Raw genomic sequence first — 25999 nt, 5'->3', positions numbered from 1 at the left:
GCATATTTAAATGATAAATGGAATACACTCTGGTATTTTTCTAGTGCTGATGGCCGCTCACAGTGCTTTTACATGACAAGCTGTGTTCACTGCTTAGTATACCTGGTTTTATTTTCAGCCTATACAGTGTTTTTTCCCCTCTAACATACATTTGTCGTGTCTTGCCCAAGGACATCTCAATGTGGAATGGGAAAACCAATACTGTTTCTTAGTCTCTCTATAGTGTGTTAGCCATGTTGCATGCTTGGGAGCACTACTATAAAATGAACACTTTCCTATTACCTCTGTTAAGAAACATTGTTGTCTGGTTAGATTTAGTTTTAATTTACTATAATATGCTGCCACCCTTATGGCTCTACACTACATAAAAAGACAGTCAAACTCTAAGAAATATTTAGGTTAAACTCACTTTTACCTGTGTGAACCTCAGATGCCCAAGTGCAAGTAAATGCTGCTGCATTTCTGTATGCTGTTCTAGAGCAACACTACCATGTTCTTGATCAAAATACAACATTTGAATAGCATCATCTCACCAACTGCCTACACGGGTTTTATCATTTGTCTGTCTAAACTGTTCACATTTAAGAAGAGGATGGAGAAGTCATCAAACCACCATATGTGCATTCAAATTTAAATGACCAATAATGCTGAAAAAAACACTAATAAAACTTGTAATTTGGCTCAGAGCAAGTTTTTTCTTCATAAATTAAGTATATATGTTTGTAGTGATTAAAGTCATATAATGAAGGATCATCCTAAGCAAACCACTGCTAATAAAAAATATATGTTGACTTTTTGCTTTTACATATTTTGCTTTGCTTTTAACATAATGGTCAGTTCATTATTTCCTAAAATCTAGACATGAAACCTCTCATTCTCTGTGTGCATGAAAAGAATAAAAATAGTTATAAATATAACAATAAACAAGAAAAAAAAACATGTTAGTTAAGTCCCTATAAACAAAACTGGCATCATAAACTTAAACTCAGATAATAGATTTACTTTGGTATACACTAAATAAATATTTAGTCTGGTATTTAGGCCGGTACAGTGAAACTGCGAATGGCTATTTAAAGCAGTTATGGTTTAAAATGAACCTGAGTTCATTTTTGCAGTCAAACATACTCTACCATATCAAGTTTTGTTGCCACACTGTAAGGATGCTACCTTTAAACCTTCAAGGTGTGTCTGTATTCATTCTAAACATCTACCAAATGCAGCTTGGGTTCTTTATAGCAAACTTGTAATCCGTGACCTAATCCACTTCAAAAGGGTGTTGGGTCATAACTAGCTTTACTTTACAACTAAAGGGCTGCGAAGCTGAAAATTCGGAGTTTCGTTGTGTCCCTGAAGGCGTCAGCTCCCGGGATGTTTAGTGCCCTCCCTCTCGGTTCCCGCTGCGCCGCTGCTGCCTGTTGCCCAGGCTGGCTGCTGGCCGCTGGGTTCGGGATGACGCCACCTCTCGCTCCGCCCCGGCGCAAACTCGCTCCCTGCGTTCATTTCATTCCTGCTCTCATTCCGTGCATTCTTCGCATCTCTGTCAATGCGCGAAGCGATTCACCTACACCTTCCTGGCTGGCCCAGAAACACCAGAATAACTTGACATAGTATTCAAAATACCCAGTAACATCACAATATCAAAAGAAAAGGGGCATTTGTAAATGAGATATCAATACCGAGGTAAGTTTCCATTATAGTTGCAGATATTCAAACTGGTTGCAGACTTCTGTTCAAGGGGGTTAGTTTAGATATTTCTGGGAAATATTGCACATTGTATTAAAATGCTGGCATATTTAGGTCTTTAGTTTATATATATCTTTTTTTTAAAGTAACGTTAGGTGGTTTGTTTCCTTCGCGGGGATAGATGGCCGCTGTTGCAACAGGGTGCTCACTTTGAACACTGTTGTAGCCCATAGCTTTGACACGGCAGCGAAAAATCTTTGACATTTTTCACATTTTTTTAAAAAAAGAAGAAGCCTGGTCGTACGCCCCCCCATTAAAAGCCTCAGATGCGGTTTGCCCCGTGTCAAGCTGCGGAAACTCGGAGTGGGATTGGAGATGAACTAAAAAACATTCAGCACGAATTACAGTTTTTTGGACAAGATGACGATTGAAAACGTTTCTGTTTTCCTCTTCGTAGTTGCCTCAGCCGGGAGTTGTTGGAGATTTCGCTGGAGCAATTTCGGACCACCTCGAGGAAAGAGACATCGCAGGGGAGACTTGTTGCTTCGGCACGTTTGACGGCGCTGTTTTCACCCGCAAATCGAAGTTTTGCGTGTAAGTAAATGTTTGAACGCCTGTGATTTGTCTCAGCAGTCCGTGTGCCGCTCTCCATGTTTTTACTGTAACAAACGACATCAGCTGAACCGAAGCTTTTCCGAAACTCCCGATTTTTTTTATGTTAAATCTCTTTTTCGTCGTCCCATATGTCCAAACACTGCTGGTTTGACAGAAAAAAAAACAAAACAAAACAACGCAGTTAAACAGTTTTATGAGTTGTGTGATTATTTGTGGGTTTTAAAACAGCAATAAAACATATTGTGATCTGTTCAGCGCTTGAAGAAAATAGCTTGAACTTATGACGGTGACTGCCTCAGGTCATTAAATTAAGTTATTAAGAGTTGTACGTCGATCTATTTAAATTTGGAGCAGCTTAGTGGAGTTTATGGAGTTTTTATTTGGGGCTTCTTCATTGTTTTCCCTTTCCTTCCTCTGCTTTGGGAAATGCCTGCTCAGCTAAAACTGAACTCCCTCCAACTCTAGAGTGCCACAAAGTTTCACTCCTCATTATTGTTTAATCCACGTAACGTTTGGTGGATTCACAGGAAAACATTGCTTTTTACACTAAGGAAGTATGGGGATAAGTTACAAAAAAGTTAGATTATACACCATGGCTTATTGAAAGATCTTCCCTTTTGTACCAGACTTTTCTCTCCACTTTGTTACCCTGTGTTTCAAGTTTGTGTGCCAAGCAGGAAAACACACAAGGTCAAACAAGGGAATAACTTAATCAACAATATGCCAACACAAACAAACATAATATTGTCACAAACTAAAAAATACCAAATAACCAGAACCTTCCCAAGACATTTTTCCATCATTAAAGTCAGCTGTTAAGATGATGCAAAATATTAGATTTATGAATGACACACTATATATAGATACAGTAGACATATTAAGGTCAAAGTTGGATCTGATTTAACGCTTTTGTATGTTATTTCTAACTTTCAAGTCTTAAAAGGGTCTTCACAAATACATTTAAATTCTAGTGGTTTAAAACTTGATATTTTTACACGATTAGTTTAATATTTTTTGTACTCCTCAAAACTGACAATTGAGCACATTTAATATTTTTCTAGTTTAATATTTATGTGAATAAAAATAAATTGATTCAAGTCTAGAAAGTGTGTATATTAGAGATACACCACATGGATTTAGAAAAATCTTTGATCTAGCCCATCTAGTAGGACTAACTGCGGGGGAATAAAGAGGTGAGAGGGTGCATGTATGTCGTTGCCTGACAGGGCACTGGAAAGTCTCATTTCTCAAGGTAACTGTGATGCGTTGTATGGCATGTAACCGAGGGTTATGTGACACTTAAGAGTGGGATTTTGCTTTTCACAATGGTTCATCAAGAATTAGTTGACATGGCTCAAATAGTGTGACGGCTATCTTTGTAAATGATTCGTTTGGGTTAGGGTAATTTAAAGAACACTTAATGTAATCTCATTGTAAGCTTTTACACTTTTGCCATAATCACTTCCAGCTGAACAGATACACGATTGGTTCAGTAGCTTTTCATCAACATCTTGAAAGGAACGACTAATGCAAACTGCTGAAAAAAAAAATCTGTAAATGCTCAAATAATCCACTTTCAATCACTACAAGCTTTTTTTCTGCAGCAGTCTCAGCCTCTCCCCTCTTTTTGTAATAAATGTAAAAGCAGCTGGTTACTCCTAGTGTGCATTCATGTCACTTGCAGGAAGTACTTTTTACTGTAGTAAATTGACATTCAATGTAAATCGGCAGATTCTTACTATGTGAAAAGACGTTTTAGCCTTTTTAGAAATTGAAATAATGTTAAATGGTTTGTTTTAATTTCCTGGAGAACAGCTTGACTGCAATCAAGCAGGATCCCAGACATGTCACAGTGTAAATCTGCTTGCCAAGAAGAAAAAGAAAAAGTTGCTTTGTCTTCAGCTTATGCAACCATTGGACCTGTTGGACCAAAGCCTGCATAACATTTGTACAAGAATAGCTTGTTGTGTTTGTTTGATCGAGAGTGAGTGAGTAAGTGGGACTTCACCTCTGAAACTCAAAGTTTTCAGTCTGGGCTTAGCTTTGCACGTTAAGCTTTATCTGCAGTGTTGAGAAGAGTTCAACACAGACGAGCTCTGATGACTGTTGGCCAACATTTTTTAGTACATCAAGATTAGAAATGTATTATAAAGAAAAATCATAGAGGTCACATTGCATCATATAGAAGCAGGTGGAGATAAATGAAATGGGATCACTCCAGTAGATTTATTGCCCCTTTGTTCAGGTTGTCTTCCTTCACTATTCCTTGCTGAGGTCAGAGGGCAGGACTGCAAAGAGTGTAGTTTATCTGTGCTGAAGTGTGGACAGAATAATGTGCTTTTGTGCAGCACAGAGTGGACTCTGTTACTTCTTGGAGCCAAATCAGTCTCCTTTTTTCTGGTAACCTTAAGAGAGCTGCATTTTGGCCAGACATTTGTCTTTTGACTTTAAACCAATGCATTGCTGTTGGTATCATAAGGCAAGTATTGGTGTTTTCTCCTGTTAGTGATGAGGTTCTTATAAGCTTGAATAATGCACACAGGCTGCATGTCTCTCTTTCATTTTGTGAATGCTTTACATACAGTAATGACAAAATAGGACCATAATTACTTATGATAACAGGAAGTGCATTGCAGATGTAACTGCAGTGACCTGGAATAATAAGGCAGCACTAATAATCTGAATCAAACCAAGAGTTTTCACAAAAGAAGGGAAATAAACTCTGTGTTCAACCAGCCATCATAATTAGCAAAATTTCACAGGGACTTGAAATAGTCTGTGATTTTTTTTTTTTTTGATAATTAGTTTAATAAGAAATACAGTCCTTCCAGTCTCACTGCTTGGGAGATGTTTTAAAGAGCAGTGATGTATTTAACTTATTAGGATGGCATTTTTACAAGAAGTTTTTTAATTTAATAATTATTAGATTATATAAGATTATTTTTCACCCTGCTGGGGTTTCAATGTAAACAGAACTATATGCAGTTGGAGTTATGTTTACTAGAGTTCACTAATGAAGTAATAAATGACTTTTGGTTTATAACACTTAAATTAGTCTTTGATTTGATATTTTCATGGCTCAGATTAAAGGCATCACTTTCATCTAGGAATGTCACGATTACAGATTTTCTTGGTACGATTGTCAGACATATAATCACGATTTTACAATTGCAACGATTACGGCTGGACGATAATTCAGTAACAATATATATAGATTGATAGATGTTTAGTGCGATAAAAAAAAAAAAAAGGGTCGATTAAAAAGTTAAATAGAAAAACACAGCTTACCTTCCTTTTTCATTACAGCCTATCATGTCATTACTTCCTCCCAACCAATTACAAACGCAGAACCAGGCGCGCTCTGTCACCAAGCCCCGCCCCTTTCAAACCACCCCAGAGAGCATGTGTATTTCAAAAGATGTCGCAGCAAGGAGAGGCGGAGGAAAATGTTATCAAGAGGTTGGGGGTGAGGGGAAAAAAAGTAATTCTAGGCTGATTAGTGAGTTGATTTTTGTCTAGAGTTTGTTATTGTTGAGTGCTGTTTGTTTACATGGTAACCTGGTGCTACCGCTTTCTGAGCTACCTAACGGCCAATTTCCACTGGATCTGCGTGTGCCGCGGTTTTGTTCTAATCTCTGAGGCACGTCAACAAAATCTGTTTGTACTGTTTTTTTGTTCTTGTTGAAATGTCTAGTCATCCACGATGGGGGAGAAAAAAACACTGATACCCTTTGACCATTAATGACTTAATGTTTGCATAGTTCAGCGATTGCAAATTTACACAAGGTCTTTTATTTTTAAATTTACCGGATGCTTTACACTGCTCCCGGGTCTGATTTCCTGTCTGGCCCTATCTGACCTGCTGAACGTGTTCATGCTGGAGGTCGGTGGAAATTAGCTGTAAAACTAGTAGTTTGCCATTCCCACCAGAAGAAGCTATTCCATTTATTTGTTTGTTTTATTTATTTTCATCAAAAGGTTATTTAAATACCTATTTATCAGATTTCTGGTCACTATAGTCTGTTCTTTATGTTTTTGTCAGTATTTACTGACGTCACTCAGGTAGCTTAAGTTAATTTATTTTTCTTTTTATAAACTTTCAGTTAAGGTTTAAAAAATGGTTGAATGAAGGGCTGAATATGAATTCAGTGTTTGTGTGCTCTTTATTAAAAGTAGGACCCGATAGCATGAAATGGCCAGGTCTGCACTTAAAATAGATTTTTTACATTTTTTGATAATTATCGAAAAGTATCAATGACGATCAGTTTTTTTCTTTTTATCTATATGCTTTTTTTTCTATATCATCCAGCCCTAACCACGACTATTATGCGTTACTTTATTATCCAATACTATAAATGTGTAAAATCACATAAACACTCCATATAGGTCTTTAAGTTTTAATTAGAACTGTCAGAATTGTTGTGTTTGTGCAGATTAATCTGTAGAATAACACATTTTCTTTTTCTTGTGCATTAACTCAAACAACAAAGCTATTACTCATGCCATATTAAAAATTTGAATTTGGCATTATCTTGGCGAGAGAAGCCGATTTTGGGCAAGTAGGTGTCTTGTCACAGTGGTGAACGAAATCCACCAAAAACCACTCTATCCTCCTTATTTATTGCATTTCTGGTTTTCAAGCCTTACGTTTAGGCCCTGTTTACACCAAATCTTTCCATGCAAAACACAAACGTTTTATTAGTGTATTTGAAAAAAAAAAATCATTTACATAACAGCGGAATAAAACTGTCTCTGTGCAAGGGGAAAACGTAAATAGGAATAGAAACAGTGAAGTCCACATGCAAGGTCTCTAGTTGGCAGGGGAACTTTGCAACGATACACCCAGGTGTGCAGCACATCCTCATAAGACTGGAAAACACATCAACAGAAGCGTTGCGTGCCAACCGCTAGTTATCTGGTACATGTAACCAGTGCGTCTTCACTGATGGCATAAATGTTCTACCAGAAACAGGTTTTGCTTCAACAGACCAAAGAAATTAAAACAGCACAACAAACATGACACGGAGGTCCGCCGTTATTGTTGTGGTTTTCGCCTGTTAAGTGTGTCGAAGAAGACATGAAATTAGGTCATTTTCACCAAAATATTCCAGTTCCAGTTAATGCTGACGGGACTCGCCTTGATTTACAAGAAAGAGACCGTTCTTTGCGGTTTTATCTACTCTAAGTAAATGAAAGGCCAGAGCGCAACAGAACTTTTGATTATTACTGTCTTAGTGTTGTATGTAAACAGGACCTTAGAGTTTCATCATCAGATGTCCAGAAACAAAGTTATTAAAACGAATTTGCGTTGTCTCAGTAAGGGAAGCTGATTTTGGGGCACGTAGATTTGTCACAGTGGTAAACCGAATCCACCAATAACAACTTTTATCCTTCTTATTTCTAAAGTTTCTTGATAGTTTTAAAGCCTTACATGTAGAGGATGGCTGCAGGATGACCCATTTGATATATCAAATAACTTTTTTTTTACTGCAGTTTGAGCTGATTTGCAGTTAAGGTTCAGACATGATCTTTTATGTAAAGTGAAGATACTGAGTCATCTTTAGGATTGATTAATCATGGCATTTAATAATAGGATTAATTGTGAAATTAAAAAATTGTGAAATCCCTACTTTCAACAGTTAAAAACTTCGGTCATTAGTTTTTGAACAGTATTGCTTATCGTACATGCACCAACAGGACATTGTTGTGTAAAAGTCTGTGAAACAATGTATATTTTTTCTTTTTGTTAGAAGTGCTTGTCTAAGCGTTTTGAACTAAACAAAAAAAAAAAGGTACTACGTCATAATATTTTCTTTGTCATATAAAGAGATCTGTTGTTTGTAAGTGAATTGTAGTGGAGAGTCATTAATCGTGTGGTCAGATGGGATGTGCACCACTGGTTAAATCACATCAAAACATCAAGCAGAAGAGAGACGCTCCTGCAGGCTCCCAGACAGTGTGTGCCCTGAGGTAAACCCTGGGCTAGAAAGGGAATTTTAGAGTATGCGCTGCTGCTCAGCAGTTTGAGCAGAGCCCACCGAGGCCAGCGGAGAGTGCCACCAAAAAGGAAAAACTGGCTCAAAGCCACTGACGTCATCTAAGTAAATCTGCTTCAGTACTGCAGCCATAAAATGACTGCCAGCTACTGAATGCACTTTGGCCCTGTCAACCGCCTTAGTTAGAGCAACTCTCCTTTTCTTTCTCTCCCTCTCTCCCTCTCACCCTATGTCTCTCTCTCTTATTGTATACTTATGGAAGGCTACGTTTAAACCTTCTTGTTGTTAGTAGTAGCCAGCATTGACTGTCAGTTAAAAAAAGAAAAAAAAAAAAAAAAACAAGTTAGGCCTTTCTGGTTTTAAAGAAAGCTCCAAATGTTTGAGTCTTTCTTTTGAAGTCATACCACTTTAATATTACAGCCTTATAATGTTTACCATATGGCAACTTCAGTCGTTTGCTGTGGAAACAGGCATTTCAACTCCATTATGTCTTAACCACTCATTATTAATATGTAGTGCCTCATAAGTTTTTAGATGCTTGGAAATGTTATTTTTCTCCTATTCTTATTTGGGAAAAAAAAGATACATAAATGAGCTGCCTCATGGTAACACACAAAAGCAATGTGTACTCCATGAATCGTTTGATGAGTCAGTTTCTGAAACCACTTTAAACATTTTCAACTCTTAACCACAATGAAAGCAGGAAATCTGGGCTTCAATGACTTCCTTTCTCTGTGTTGACCATAGAGGCAACAGTGGGGCTCAGCTACTCGCTAGTAAAAGGAAATCCATGGAGCAAAAGCTCATGGTCACTTCATTAAGGAAAACTGTGTATATTTTGTGGCTTATATTCAAATATGGGTTATTTATTCCCTCAGGAACCATATTCCATGTTCTACTACTTGTACTATATTCCCACAAGACCTTTTATTAATGGTCACTGTATTATCATGGCTGAGACAGATCCGGGAGGGCCTCTCTGCCCTGAAGGTGTCCTGGTTTCATTCAAGGCACAGACAGTGTGGAGGGTAAGCCTCCAACATTAACATGCTGGCTGTGCCTGGGAAGTTGATGTGGAGAGTGTGGTGGAGAGCTGTGTTGTCCAAATTTTATTTTTCTGTGTTGGGGCTGTTAAATGTATCCACACAGTGGGCATTTTCAACGAGGAGCTGCTGATTTTAAGTATTGCTAACTTGTATTTCTGGTTGTGTACACATTCATTCATTATTATTTTATCATAGCATATGTGGTCTTCAGCCATTTTCACATATGAGATATGTAACATTAATGGCTTTCAGACATTAAAGGTCCCATATTATACACTTTATTCCCAATCTGAGACCATTCATTAATATCTAAATGAAATATTTCCGCCATGGTATGGACAAATCGACCCTCAGTTTGAGTGCAGCGGCTTCTCTTCACCTCCCTCTTTTTAGCAGCTTCAGAAATGTGCCGTTTATGGTGGGCGGAACCCTGGTGGAGCAGCTCAGCTGTTGGCTCCGCCCATCGCATCGCCCGTCATGAGGTGATTGACAGGTTAATATATTTTCAAGCTATCAGACTAATAAGGCCGAAACGATAAAATAACTGCCAGCTCTTACCTCTCCAGCTGTGTCACGGACAGTTGGTATTGAACCTGGCTTCAGCTTCAAACGGTTGGCGAAGCCTGCTTTCCATGCCCCCATGTTGTGGAAACAGTCCTCTTTGAAATGCTGGCCACAGACATGCAAAACCTTTGGAAGTTTTCCGGGTACATTTCCTCCAAAAATAAAATTAATCCACTCAGTCCTCGTGGGTTCAGTGGATGGAAGTAAAAAAACGTTTTCGTGTTCATTTATGCAGCCACAAACAGAACAGTGCTTCTCTCGCTTAGCCATGTCCGCTAACGAGGGTTGCCGAAGAGGGAAAAACACTGGGCGCTAGGTGATTTTTAGAGGGCGGGCTTTGAGAGCCGGTAGACGGGGCCATCGCTCTGTGGGGAGTGGTTATTGTCCCTTATGACGTCATAACGTTCAAACAAGCTCATTTCAGCGCTTACTTCCCTAGAGGTGGAGCAGGGGGGAGAGAGAGCGCCTGAAAGAGTTTCACACTTACGGGTCTCCTACACATGCGGGGGGACCAGTATGACTGTTCCAAAACCATTAAAAAGTGAATTTTGCATAATATGGGACCTTTAAGTTAATTTAATTTTGCATTAATCCTCATGGCTTCTTTCAGAAAGACCAGTAAAAGTGACTGAGCGAGAAATCATTTTACATTTATTTTAATAAAAAATAAATTTTTTGAGATTTAAAATGTTTTGTTGAGTAACCTGGCCAAAATAGTCAGCTGCTTGAGCGGTACTTATTATATAATGTGCAGAAGATTTACTCTCAGCAATATGCATACGGTATGGTCCCATTCTAAGCCCCAATTTCCACCAGGTCCGTGTGCGCTGTGTTCTGACTGCACCAGGATTACGTTTGGACGTCCGCTGTGGGTCAATTCACATCGGGAGTGTGTCAGATGCGGGGTACCCATGAGCGTAGTCAGCATCGCTGGATCTGCGAGGTCACAAAATCGCAGGAGAACATTGTGATTCTCCACTTTCTGGATAAATGTCTCGTCATCCATGATGAAAATATAAAACAAAGAAACCCCCTGACTGATTAATAACGTAATGTTTACATAGTTCTGCGAGCGCAAATCTGGACGGGGCTTTTATTTAGAAAATTACCAGAAGCTTTTACTCTGCTCCCATGTATGATTTTCTGTCTGGCCCTATCTGAACTGCTGAGCTTGACTCGTATTGGACACATGCTCTGTCAAAAATACTCATTCGTATGTTTAGCTGAGAGCTGCGACAAGGCGGTACTGAGACGCTTGTGGCTGCTGTGTTGTGCCAAACAAATTTGCTTTGCCAAGGGGATCTTAATGGGTGTAAGGCTCCTCTCGTTCATTCATTCATTCTTTTTATTTATTTTAACCTGACCGGAGGGGAAAGAAAAAGGAGAATAGTGAAGAGAAATAAAAAGGAAAGTAGAAAAAAGGAGGAAACAAAGATACAGTAGACAGAAGGCAGCAACCCTTCAATCCAACACACCAGACAACCAACAGCTACACCTGTACAGAAACACAACAAAGAATTTCCTACAGCTTTTACAGAAAATCAAAGCTGACAATCATCAGGAGTTCAAAAAAAAGAAAAAAAAAAAAACCAAGACAACAAAAGATAAATAAATAAACAAACATGCATCACAACAACAACCAAAGTACCAGATACACACAAAAAAACCTAAACAAAAGTAGCTCTTAGTGTATAAACCCACCGAAAAAACTCAGTGACTGTGTCAGCATGCAGAATATGAAGAATGAGGAGTGATCAGAGATGAGTGTGATTGTGCAAATTTGACCACGCCTCTACGGAGGCTAGAGGCGCAGACTAGGGCGGCCCAGAGACCCGAGCGATAAACAGCTATCCCGGAACACGAACCTAAGCCACCCCACCATGAAGACCACCCCGGACCCACATAGCGGGTGGCAGAGGAAAGCCCTAGCCAGAGCCCCCCATGGTCACGGGGCACAGACCGAAGCAGGCCAAGATCGGCAGCTGCCGACCCCACCAGATAGCGGCCATCCAGGGTGGCCAGAGGGCCCCAAGAGCCAAGAAGGGTTTAAAGATGGCAGGGTCAGGAGTTGCTCTCATGACTCATCCCATGACGTCAAATTCTGGCCAATAGAATTTATCTCGACACATCACTATTTTTACTTTCATAACCTCGACGGAGTAAGTGGTAAACATATATAAAAAAAATCCTGATGGGAACACCTACAAATCGGGAGGGGTGATGTCTTGGGCTAAGTGGGTACGAGTGGGAAAGGGCCATTAGCATGGTAGTTACACATTTAAGTCTCCTCACTCCTCTAGTGCCAGATTGTCTGATCCCAGTTGCCCAGCGATCCAGCATCTTCTCCACAGTCTTTCAACCTTTGTCTGTGTGACCTTGTTTTTCTGCCTCAGCGTTGGCTCTTTGTTTTTGGATTTGTTTTTGGATTTGTTTTGGATTTTTGCCTTCACATTGATGAGCCTTAACCTTGCCTCCCTGCTTAGCCTACAACCAGGCCTTTGAACCATCAACCACTTGCCTCCCATTAAAGGCTCACTTCACCCACTGTTGGACTTCACTTCTTGGAAACCAGTTTACTCATTACTCACCACTGTTAATGGCAATCATTTATGTATGTGTTTGTAATGAGCAGAGAACCTTGGACTCGAAATAACCCAAACTTGGACTGAAAAGTTGAGTGCCATTTACAGTGGTTAATTAAGCCATTAATTAAGTTAATTAAGCTGTCACCATCTTGGTCTTTTTAAAATCAGAAGTAACCACATTTTGACCTTGGTGTCATCAGCATTATTTTTATTTTAAATATTTTTTATATATATATTTTAATTATATTTTTAGGAAATTAATTTCACACCGTTCATGTGCTCTTTTTATTAAATTAAAGGGGGAAAAATCCTATAAAAGTAAAACAAATCCTGTTGGTGCAAAAGATGAAAACTTCCTGTTTAATAATTATTGTCTGTATTTCAAATAATTGCTTAGAAAATATTTGGGTGTAAATTATATCAAAGTAAAGATAAGATTTTTTTTAGTTTTTTGCGAGTTTTCCCATTATGGTCAACATTTTAAGGACACTAATAGATGAGTCAACTGTGGTGTGGGGAGTTTCCAGGAAAAAAGGAAAGGGAGGAAAAAGATGGCAGCTAGGTGACAATAAAGGGTATACAAGAGCTAAACGAGGGAATAAACAATGGCTAGAGAAGCAGTAGAAAAGAGATGAAAGTCTGTGTGAATTGGCAGCACCAAATGCAAATGGTGGCCTTCATGCTCATCGCTGTGATTTGTTTTTTTTTCATGCCCGTCCGCACGCGTCCTGGATGAGCCAGCAGCCAGCCCTCGGCCTGCTCTTCTCTCATAACTGTCAGGAGATCCTTTATCTGACGGACCTTTATTTACAGCTTTAATTTCCTGAGCTTTATGTGTTCCGCTCGCACTCCACACTACTGTGTACATGGGTGTGTGCTGCCTGGAATGCACTGCAAATTTTTGATAGGCAAATGTCCTCTGAGTATTCATTACATGTCAGGTTTGAATGCTAAATTTATATATATATATATGTGTATGTGTATATATATATATATATATATATATATATATATATATGTGTGTGTGTGTGTGTATATATATGTGTGTATATATATATATATATATATATATATATATATATGTATTATTTATTCAGAGTAGAGGACCTTTATCTATGCCTATCCACTGAGCTGCCGGTGTCTGTGATGTTGTCCACATCGTATTGTTGTTACCCGTTTTCCAGGCTGAGGCAGGTAGAAAGGGTTGCTTTGACAGAACCTGTAAATCAATCTCAAACAAAGATTGATCCCACAGTGGCCTGACGGTTGCTGGGCTGCTGGATGCAGGCCTCAGATTTGAGATAATATCAGACAGATTCACGGCACTTAAGTACGCCAGTTCAAAGACACATGAAAAAAATACTGGGCCATTGCCAGAAACAGTGGCAGCATAAGTAAGCTTTCAAGCCTTTACAGGACCTTCAGGATCTTATTTTTTCTTTTTTCTTTTTTTTTTTAATTTGTTCTTTTTAATAAAACTGTAGATTTAGTCCTGGAAGTGGATTGGGATCAATAAAAGCTCATAATTTTCTCAATTTTATTTAAAAACTAAATTTTGGACCTAGATTTTAAACGAATTTTGATTAGTTTTAAATGGGGGCTTTGTGTCTCAACTAAATTTTGAAATGCTTTGAATTCATTTTGACTCAATAAATATTTGGTTAGTTTTATTTGGTGTGACCATAGAAGTGCATCTCAAGGACCTCAAAGACCTGCTGTCAAAGACTTTATTCCATAAACTTGCTAATCTCAAGGTAATTAATTTGTTTTTAAATAACAAAGTGGAATTTCAATAACATCTGTTATTTTTAACGTTCAAAGCTGATTACATGTGTTGAAAAAGGGAGTAATTTTGACATTGCTGTTATAATTATGAAAAGGCCAGAATATGTCTTTACGACATGTTAAAATGTTGAGTTTTGAAATCGCATGGTAATTACAATCTTGCACACTGCGGCCTTAGCTGCTGTAGGCCATTATGGGGTCCACAAAAGTCATTCACAGAATCATTATTGCACCCTTTGAGATAACGACACAAAAGAACTCCGCATGGAAAATTACATTTGAGATCTCTCATCTGCTATTTCATTACCTTGGTCTGTCTGATGGGTGAAATGGCTCCTCTTAATTTAAGGAGTTGGATTCCAGCTTGGTGAGTGGTTTATGTAATCTCACGGCAAGTGTAATTTCCCCATAATTCCATGTCACACCTACTACTCTGCTTAGCTACCGCATTCATTTCTCTCGTTGCGTGCCATCTTTTTCCCGCATCTCATAAATAAGCCCATTTCTATGGTGTACACCCTGCAAAGACAGAAGTATGCAATTATTTCTAAGCCACAAGTGTTTCTATGGGTGACATTCATACCTTCTTTTGACAGACATAATTAGACTGCAGATTCTAAAGCACTAAGAGACCATCCTTATTGACAACCGCTAGGTTATTCAGATGTTTCACACAGCAAAAGCATCTAGTTGACGTAGTGTCTTTTCTTTTCACCAGTAGGACATGGGGGACCCTTCCTGGTAGAAGTGCTCAGATAATGATTTTTCTCTTTTTTTAATTTTTTTTTATTTTTGGCCAGCTACTGGAAGAAGTATTGGCCTTAACAAGTCACAGGGTCTTAAGGTATTATTGCATACATCCTTTTCTTTTTCTTTTTCTTTTTCTTTAATACTCTTTTTAACAGTATTTTATGGCATTGACAAATTCCTACATGGGAAGGCATTATGTATTGATCTTCATTCCTTTCTTAAGCTTCCTGTGTAACTTAATTTTCATGTATTACATCCATTGACACTCATTGGGAAGCTTTTATAGCATTTACAGAAACATAACAAGTGGTTGTCAACCAAAGCAATACTGACTTTGTTTCAGTGGTTTAATCGCTGTTGTACATACAAATTAAAATAGAAGTGATGACTTTTAGCTCCTGCTTATCCTGAATTACTGACCAACATTGGTGACTTCATTGTGGCCTTTTGTGCTTGTTGCTATAGTGATGGTATCATCAGGTAAGCACCAGATTTATAGTTAAAAGACTTAGTTGTGTGTTAATTAACTTGGGGGAAGCTTGTATAGCATAAAATAATATAATATTGGTAACTAAGTAAATACTCCTTTATCTCTCATCTGCATTCCTCATAAAAGCAGTTATTTAAAACCTCTGATTGGTCTTCAAAGAGACAACTAGTCAAACTTTTTAGAATACATTTCATCCAGTAATGATTACTGGATTGACCAACTTTGTTGTTCATGTATTAATGCATTAACTTTAATGTATTAATTTCACAGAGTAATCACATTACAATAATATGCATGACAGACTGAAACCAAAAATCCAAAATTTATTTGATGTATGTATGTATGTATGCATATAATATATATGTGTGTGTGTGTGTGTGTGTGTGTGTATATACACACACACACACACACACACACACACACATATATATATATATATATATATATATATATATATATATATATATATATATTTTATTTATATATATATATATATATATATATATATTTTATTTATATATATATATATATATATATATACATACATAGGATATGACAGGCATTTTTCTAAATATATATGACAGAATAACATGTCTTCTCTGTTTTGAAGCAAACAACTGTATGTATATTATAACATGTAAATGAAAAGATAGATTTAAATAAACAAGAATATTTAAAATACTTTATGTTAAATTAAAATGGTGCAAATAAATATAGGTAGGTTTTATGGGTAGATGAGTGGTCTTCCCTGAAAAAAATGTAGCTGCAGTGAAATAAACAGCACTGATTTTAAAAGTGCAGCATACTCTGATTAAATCACCATTTAATAAGTTTGTGTTTTGATATTCCATACAAAATGACTAAAAGAATGTTAGTTCACAGCTGTAGCTTTGCTGAATATAGTGAGGTGAAGTTGGCAATTGTTGGTAAAAACAAAACACACACACATGCAGGAATTTGAAAGCATCAGCCTGCAAGAATAATTCAGGCATGATGGACAGCCATCAAAGACTGCTTTAAGTATAATTTTTATCATCCTAAACATTCCGTAACTGGTTGCAAGTGTTAATAGAAAACAGATATTTAATACAAGTACAAACATGTCTGACAATGGCGACTGATGAAAGTGCATTGACTTGGTAGTATAGCTGTGACATTTGTTTTTCCTTTTGAGAAAGTTATGTCAGTGATTTTATGCCGTTCAAGAAGTCATGAAGAATGATTTACATGTCCAGACATGAGGTGTGTTTGAATTTAATGTGGACAGAAACAAATACTCTTCATGATAAGGCTCTGAATGGAAGATGGATGCTTATATGAGTTCAGTTCATCATATGGCTGGGATGAGAGGCGCACATCTAGAAAGAGTCACAGCCTTTTAGTGGTTGAAATGGGAATGTTTCCCCTCCCTCATCAGTTTGTGAGTTGTTTCTGCAGTGTCAGCAGACAGCACACAAAAACGGAATTCAGTAAAACCTCTCTGCTCTCTGTGAGTTTTTTTTTTTCCCCCAACAGCTTGCTCCCATCCCCCCTTTCCCTCTCATGAACTGACATGCTGGAAGAAACATATGCTACTATTCCTGCTTCCTGACAGCTTGTGCTGCTTGAATAGAGTCTTGCTCAGGAAGGAAACTGTTGTCTGGGAAGAGGGGAAAGATTAAGTCCAGCAAGAAATGTTAGTAAGTTGCTGGTAAATTAAATTAAAAAACAGACTATTTTTAGTTATAGGTGTTAAAGAAGTAATAATATGACAGACCAACAACAGGGACATTTCTGTTCAGTCTGCTTCTGATTGCTTTTGAGTTAAAACTAGAGTAAAAAGTCACTCAACACATGAGATTTTGATTATGGGTGTTACTTCTCATAGTAGACACTTGATTCATTCAGCTGTAGTTTTTTCCACACAAAGGATTTTTCTATTAGAGATGTTCTAACAAAGATTTTTTGGAAAGATTTTTATGAATGACTTTGTGCTCTTTCAAAGATTTCAGTGTTTCCCTGTATTGAAGGAAAACAGATGCCAAACACAACGTGCAAAGTTATACACATTACTTCTGGAAGCTATCTGGTACAACCACAGTCTTTTTCAAGACTTTTCTCAAGTTAAAAGCAATGAAAAGTAATGGTTGAGATGACTGATTTAAAACAAAAAAAGCATGATTAAAAAACCCCATTTGATATGAATATAATAGGGTTAAGACAAGACATTTCATTGTTTACATCTATTGTAAATCAAGTTAATAACATTGTTGGTCAAGTTCTAGCTTGTTTGGCTGCTGCTCCTCCATATTTTGTCCCCAAATGACAACGTGTACAGATCTCTGCTCTTCTGTTGTGGTAATGATGATTATGTTGTATGTGTGGGAATTTCAGGTCTTTTCCTAGTCTGCTCCAGGCTTCAGCTTGGAGAGCCCCACCGCCAAGATTGATCCCAGCAGCTGGAGCGGCAGCGAAAGCCCTGCCGAAGACATGGAGAGGATGAGCGACTCTGCAGACAAGCCTGTAGACAATGATGCTGAAGGAGTGTGGAGCCCTGACATAGAACAGAGCTTCCAAGAGGCCCTGGCTATCTATCCTCCATGTGGCCGAAGGAAGATCATCCTGTCAGATGAGGGGAAGATGTATGGTGAGTACAGATGTGTGTGTGCTAGTTTCTGAATGGGTGTTTTTTTTTCCCCTCCTTTTAAATCAAGGAAATTAAAATAAAGTTTGAAAGAAAAGGCTGTTCATGTATGGCTGTTCTTTTATAAATAGTTGAAGTTAGTTTTTTTGCCACCTGGAAGTTATTGTCCTGTCAAAGAAATGGAACAGATAAAGTGCATAACTATTCTTAAGAGCAATTATGTCTGGATTTCATGCTGTTGACAGCTTAAATTTTATTGTTAGGTCACTAAAGGTATTATCCAAAAAGCTAAACTATTGTTCTAAAGTGGAAAAAGATGCTATACATAGCTGCACTGAGTAATGCAAGACTAGAAAACTGCAGTGATGACCATAGAACCACACTGGTTCACAGAAGTGCAGTTTTCAGTAAAGCAGCATGAACTATTAGTCAGGAGCAGATGGTACTGCAGCTGCCACCAGCTGTGCCTCCTCTTCTCCCTCCACTCCCCCCCATTCCTGGCTGGGTGATGTCATGGAAAGAGGGAATATTTTCTTTCTGTGTTGTTGGACTGTCTCACAGCCTGTCAGTGTGAAGTGAAAGTAGCAAGCCCCTCAGAGCATTTGCTTGCAGCTGTCATGTGACCCCTCCAGCCAAGCAAAATGTAAATTTTTGGAGTTGCATTGAAATCCCTCAGTTGCGACTACAAAGATGTAGGCTCAGACTGGAGCTCCCTCCCCACTGTCTGTTCCTCCAATTTCTCCGTCCCCATAGAGAGCAAAGCGGCCTGAGAAGCTGAGCCTCTGCTGTGGGTAAAGGCAAGAAAACTCATTTTCCCTGGAGTTACAAATAAATCTTGCTGAGAACATTTTTCCGACTTTAAACATTTTCAGTTCCAGTCCAGCTTTTTTTTTTTACATTGTGGCATGCGATTCACTTATCTAACATTACTTATATGTTATTCTTTTAGACAAAATATTAAAACAGGCTTTCCCCTGGACACGAGCTGTTGGTAGTGACCGAAATAATGATATCGCAAATACAAGCGGCCATAATGAGTTTTCTCTGCAGGGTAGCTGGGCTGGGATAGGGCGAGAAGCTCTGTGATCTGGGAGGGGTTCAGAGTAGAGTCGCTCCTCCACATTGAAAGGAGCCAGAGGTGGCTCAGGCAACTGGTCAGGATGTTTCCTGGACGCCTCCTTGGTGAGGTGTTCCGGGTATAGGGTAGTATAGGGAGGAGATCCCGGGAAAGACCCAGGACATGCTGGAGGGACTAAATCTCTCGGCTGGCCTGAGCACACCTTGGGATCCCCCAGACGAGCTGACGAATGTGGCCGCGTAGAGGGAAGTTTGGGCTTCGCTGCTACCCCACAATTTATACAGGGTGTGTGTGCGTCGCATTCCGGCTGTGCCGCGGTATTGTTCCAACCTCCGTGGAGGGTCAATCCACACCGGTAGCGTGTCAGGTGGGTAGTGCCCGCAAGTGCAGTGCGCCGAGCTGGATCCGCAAGATCACAAAATCACACATCACAGGACGATTGGAGAATCTTGTGATAGAAATGTATAATATTTCTATTCAAGTTAAAAAGGCTAAAATCTAAATAGCTAAATAAAATATGAGACTAGCGGGGGCCACCAATGGAGGGCAGCCTACAGGAGGGAGTGCTTAGGTGTGCCACCACTCTCACAGCAAACCACACTCCAAACTTAAACATGGAGCCCTCATGTACCCAGTGTGCCAAACCATGCACAAAGTGGGGATTCCCAACCATGAATGCTTAGACCGTTCACCTTATGGCTCCCAGAGGTTTAGAAGAAAAGCAAAAATAAAATCCACAACAGAACGAATGAAGCCAAACTGATCAACTTATAAGATTAAAATAAGACAAAGAAAAGCAAACTACAACTAAAGATAAACTAAGCACAGTTATAATTAACAACCAAGCTAAAATGGTGATGAAACTGAAACAAAAACTAAAGTGGGCAAGACGGCACAGGACAAAACAGCAGCAGGTGACCTACAAAATAAAAGCAACAAATTAGTCCACAAGTTGCTTTTTTTAAATATTGCCTGTCACCCTACTCACCACCCTTAGAGGCCAGGCAGATGACAAGCCAGGAGTCAACAAAGACAACCACCACCAACAGCAATCACAGGACGCAGAGGGAGAAAGAGGTCAGCCGGTGTCTTATATATGCTGCTCTAATTAAAGGGAGGAGCCAGTTCTTGAGCTACATTTAAGAACTCATGTGTTCACCACTAGAATCGTATTTAAAATCATTATTGATATTGACTGAAAAGCCTAGCTATCAAACCCAAATACATATGTTTTATGTACTACTGAGGAGACAACTGCATGGTTGTTTAAAGTTTGGTTTTGACAAATAGCAGAAACCTTGAGCTGTGTCCCATTCCTATGGCATGAAAACCATAGAAAAGGGATTTTTAATAAATTTAGTGTTTAAAAACTAAGAAGATACACCACAAAATAAAAAAAACAACCTTTAAAAGCCTTGTTGTTGTTGTTATTGTTAAGGAGACAGTAATATTTTTAACATCAGAATATAGTTGGACTGGATTATATACAGTTGACTTAGGAACGTGCTTGATGCTCACTCGTGCAACTGTTACTGCATTTTAGTGCCATTCACATCATGATATAAACTGTGACAATTCCCAAAAAATGCATTAAAGTGCAATGGCTCTGTCTTACAAGTACAAAATATTGTGAATAAACTTGTATTGTAAGAATACAGTACCACATAAAAGCGATGGTAACTGATTGTTAAATATCATCCATGCACAGAGATGTAAATAGTAGGGCACATTGTTATTTAGCAATAGATAACTTGACTCACGTGACAACAATCAAACAGGAGAGTCGATGGTTACAGTCCTCTCTGAGTGAGCACTCCCAGTTAACTCTTAAAAATATCAGTAAATCTTTGCCATGAATCTTACACGTCTGGACTCACACTGTTTTTATATTGCTTTTTTTTTTTCTTACTCCTTTGATGTATTGGTAACCAACTGTTACAGGTGTGTGTGTGTGTTTTTTTTAACTTCAGTATATCTCCTAAGGCAGTCTTGCCGGACATCAACTTATTGGATAAGCCTACAAAGTGACAGGTGATTTTAAGATACACCAGTACTGACTGGAAGTAAAACAGTTTGCCCCATCTGCACACACCATTGACTGCAAGCTACATAAAGCTAGATTATGAAATCCAGATGTGTTGAATGTTTTGATATGTTTCCTTTTTACACCTAATCAGCAAAACTGTACCAGCTCTTAGTGTGTATATAGTATAATATAAATGTATAATGAAAAAGCAGAAACAAACAAACCAAATAACATAAAAAAAATCAAAATGGTGAATAATGATAGCCACTCTGATCATCATAATGGACATTAATTACTTTGATATGTTGATGTGTGAACAGATGGCAGAGAACATAAAGTTTGACTCTGCTTTCATGGGTTGTTTTTAATCCATCATTTGACGAAGCTATAAAAAGATTTTTGAAAAGGAGAAAATTGAAAGTATAAAAGTGAAAGGAGGGACTGAGCAAAATCAGGTGATGGAAAAGAGAGGAGAAAGGTGTTGAAAGGTAATGCTGCAAGATCTCTGAAACTAACAATTTTTAAGAGGACAAACGAGCACAGAGCTGACAGTAAGTAATGTGTGTGGTAATTACTGTGGAATGTCAAGTCATCAGCGTGTTGCCAAGTAAAATGTCAAATCACTAGTCAGTATTTTCTTCAAATGTCATTTGGAAAAAATTAAATGTCTTTAAATAAATTGAAATCACAATCTACTTGTGCAGCAAAATACCTCTTTTATTAAATGCTTGTGTAGCCTATCAGCAGCAAATAACCCAAACTCATGCTAATAATTGTGACCCTAAAATTAGGAGTCTGACTAATGAGAAAATGGGTAGGATGAGCTACTGTATAAACTATATGTACCAAAGGATTCTACATTAAATCTGTTTTCTCAGTGACTGATTGACAGCTGGGCCCATGTCCGGTTGTTGCCAACAATGGGTGCTGCGTGGGCCATGCCGCGGCTATTAGGAGGGCCGCTGCGGGGAACACAGAAGCCAACAACTCAAGTCCGGGTCGGGGTTCAGATCTTTGAACCTGGTGTGGCAGAGATGGGCGTTGTGAGGCATCCAGTGCGATAACTCAAGTGTACCTGGAAAAGCTAGTGGGTGCCCCGTGAAGAGTTCTCTTCTCTTTGTGAAGGGCAGAGCACCCTGGAATGGCTTCACCCTTAGATAGGGGCCCATGCCCTGGAAAGCATTGCGGTTCCAGCGGCGTCTAGTGAGCTCTCACTGTCCCTTAAAAAACGGTCCTTTGGAGATGGTGTAAATCTCACGGCAGGCTGTACCCATATCTGCAGCAGGTCTGTAAGGTGAACAGCCTCTGGCATGTTGGATAAGGGGGGTAAGGGGAATCAGGACATCAGATCCATGACTTTGGGACAAGGATTAGCTCTGAGGGCTGGATCGGTCGGACTGGGATGTGAGGTGTGGCTGGACTTGCGCCTCGACTGGGGGAGGAGTCACCTCATCACCCCCCCTTCTGCTGACGCAAGTGCGGTGCTCAGCCTGCTTTGCCGGATTAGATCAGCAGATAGTGTAGCACCCAGTATCTCCTTTTTAAACTTAATTATTGTGATTCTTAACAGCTGCATCGTAACAGTTTTCAGCATAAGATTTTTTGAGCTTAGTAAAACCCTTCTGTTGATATTTATGTCTGTATGAAGTAATACAAGCTTCACATTTATCTTGTGCATAATGAAAATTCTGTAAGAATGAAAGCTGTATTTTGTAAGAGAAAGAAAAGACAAGGCAGCGATTCTATTAAGAAAATTCAATAGGGGAAAAAAAAACATTGCAATGTAAATAAATGCCATAAGAATGAGACTTATGAGCTATATGAATTTTGCTTTGTATTGTGCTACTTGCTAAAAGTACCATTATTTGGATGCCATCAGAGATTAGTTGCCAATTAATTAATTTTCTGTTCTGGTATATTGATTAGTCTTAAGTATAAAAGGGAGATTTGTCTTAAGTTTTGGTTCAGCTAACCACAGTGAGGCTGATGTGGCAATGTTAATTAAGTCCGTAGGGTTTAAACACACAGAGAGCACCCCCACCACACACACACACACACACACACACCCAACACCTCTCATGGCATCTGAGGTGAAAGCTGGCAACAAGTGATAGGTATTTTGTAGTTGAGAGACCCTGGGGATGGCATAGTGTTCCATACACAGCTCATCACCAGAGGAGCTGGCCTGAGTGCCTTTAAGCCCTGTGTTATCCTAGGGTAGAGTGCAGTTAATTAGCAACAGTCTCTATAGCAACTGTGTTGGAGTACAAAACAATTTCTAATTTCAGCTTCTTAGCCAATTGTAGTGTTTACCTGAAGGGTTTCAGATGTGCTGAAACCAGTGCTGGCTGGGCGTGCGCCCACCATCTGAGGCTAATTGTGGCTGCAGTGGAAGATAGTACATCTAAATAAAATGTACCGCCAGCACATGCCATGGCCTCAGATTTTTTCTTTTTCTAAATATAATGGAGGGCACTAGCCCTCAGCCAGTGCCTAAGACTCCATGGCATAATTCACCTGCTGTGCAAGGCTGCATTCATTTATCCTAGAAATAGAGCTGATAAGTGAAACAACACGCTTCACTCAAATTGTATGTTTATTCATTGAGTTACGTATTTGCTCTACCCAGCAAGCTAGATAACACTGGTGAATTTCTCTCTGTTATGGTTGAAGGAAAAACAAAAAAACAAAGGAACTTAATTTTATTCTGTCTACTGATAAATAAATACGTTAATAAACACTGTAGTTTGTGTGCAATCAGTATACATCCGGATGGCTTGTGTTTTGACTTGTGAGATGGTAACAGTTGTAGAAAATGCATTACTATTAAAGACGTGACTATGGTTTTGATAGAAATATAAACACCAACTTTGGTGTTTATATTTCTGCTTTGCTGATTTGCCTCTTGCTGTATCCCATTATTTATTTATTTATTTTTCCAGATAAACAGTAGCAGCAAACTAATCACGTCATCATTTTAAATATTAATTCCAAAAATTGTACACAGGCAGCAAAAGACCAACAGTGATATATGTTTAGTAGGAAACTGTTGAATATGTTTCCATCTATGTGTCTTTTGATGTTAAGGTTTTCCTATTACCATTCTGCTGTTTGCTCAGCCATCTCATCAGTGTCCAGCTCCGACTCCTCCTGTGGGAACTAAGTGGCACTTGGTTTGCAGAGATGCCAAGGATGAGTTAGATATAATGAGCAAACCTGGCTTGCCCCTGATGGCCCAGCGCTGTGCTCCTCTGGGGCCTGTCTGATCGGTCCGAGCATGCTCCGAGACAGACCGAGCGGGCCTGATCCTCCCTGCTGGGCAGATAATGAGGAATTCTGGGATCAGCTCAGGCTCCCCGAGTCACCTGCATTCACTCAGAATAGAGTGTGAGGAACTTCATTGCAGGAGAGGCATCACACACCTCCAGAATAATCCCTCATTTGTTCCCCTGCCATTGTCATTGTAAGACTACTGTGCATTCACACGCATGGTGAAAAAAAAGTCCAATTATTTTATGCCTTTCTTAAAAGGGGAAACTGTTGAAAGTGTGAATAACATTGATGCAGGTATGACCTGGGAAAGAAGAAGTCATTTTTAAGTACACTGAAGATTTTAAGATGGGGTTTGCGACAAGCTTTCGTACTGGGTCACTCTGGAGTTGTGAAGGAGTCTTTCCATGTCAACTCAGCCTCAGTTCCAGTCAACGTTTTTCATTTGGCATTTATTTATTTGTAAGGTGGCAATTATGTCAAGGAGAGAAGCCAAATATAATGGTCTTTATGAAGTTATTGACACCTTTATAATATAATATAATATAATGACTTGTGTTTATTTCTTTCTGAAACAATCACAGAAACACATTGGAAAAATACAATTAATTTCTTGCAAATGTGAAATGTTCGGTCATAAAAAAAGGTTTCACTTACCTGTAAATATTTTTCTAGAAAGAAATTGTCAAGTTTGACATATTTAAAAACTAATTATAAATATGCATTGTAAAAGTAAATAAATAAGGTCAAACCAAGCACATATTTTTTAGAGTATGAATAAAATAAAAGCAAAAAAATAATAAATTCCTTTGTTTCAAGCCCTATACATCTTTTTAGTGAGTCATTTTAACATCAAGTAGTAGTAAAAATTCAATTAGTGGAGACATTTGTGAACAACCACTGTGCAAACTAAATTTGTAATTTTGTATACAGTGAATCTACGATAAATTTCCCAGACAGTAAAAAATGTGATTTGGCCCATCCCAACAGTAGCATCCTTGGTTTGCCTCACGCTTATCAGTTTGAAATACTGTTAAGACTGGACTAATGCATTTTCCAGTGCCCAAAAGGCACACACTACAATCAACTTATTAAGTCTGCTTTTGTTTTTGTTTTTTTTTCACTTTTTCAACAAGGATTTTGCTTTTTTACTTATAAAAAAATGAATGTGATTGTATGTGGTTTCCTACATATGTTTAGCTTATTATCCATTTGTTTTACTGTGGTTCTGAGGATTTGTAATTAATTAGACTAAGCCAAAGAAAGGATCTACATTTAGAGCCTTTCTTTTGCTGAGCAGTAGAATTGACTTTGAAGTTCATATTATTTTATATCTGTCTGCTCTGGGGACTGATTTCAGGTCTTACTGATGTCTGTGTGATGGTGGCCAAGCAACATGTTGTGACATTGTGTGAGATTTTATTGTTGTGTGGGGGGTTCATATCTCATAGGGTGGCTGCCTCCAGACAGTGGAGATGGAGGAAATGA

The 25999-nt window shown here is 38.6% G+C and overlaps 1 protein-coding gene across 7 annotated transcripts in view; it reads left to right on the top strand.

Moving 5' to 3' along the window:
* Positions 1-1472: 1472 nt before the first annotated feature.
* Positions 1473-25999, top strand: part of tead1b (TEA domain family member 1b) — a 53538-nt gene continuing 29011 nt past the window's right edge. For 3 of the 7 annotated variants that reach the window (XM_041980363.1, XM_041980346.1, XM_041980354.1), the window contains exons 1-3: positions 1476-1680; positions 2141-2277; positions 17888-18140. In XM_041980363.1, coding sequence (XP_041836297.1) covers positions 17984-18140 — 157 coding nt within the window. In that variant the 5' untranslated portion in view covers positions 1476-1680; positions 2141-2277; positions 17888-17983. Of the gene's footprint in view, positions 1681-2140; positions 2278-17887; positions 18141-25999 lie in introns of all 7 variants that reach the window. The other 4 variants (XM_041980321.1, XM_041980310.1, XM_041980337.1 and 1 more) reach the window with 2 other exon arrangements.

The sequence above is a fragment of the Melanotaenia boesemani genome, chromosome 1 (genome assembly GCF_017639745.1).
Source record: "Melanotaenia boesemani isolate fMelBoe1 chromosome 1, fMelBoe1.pri, whole genome shotgun sequence".
NCBI classification, from domain to species: Eukaryota; Metazoa; Chordata; class Actinopteri; order Atheriniformes; family Melanotaeniidae; genus Melanotaenia; species Melanotaenia boesemani.
Note: the sequence above shows the minus strand (reverse complement) of the source record. Positions and strands in the feature narration are given on the sequence as shown.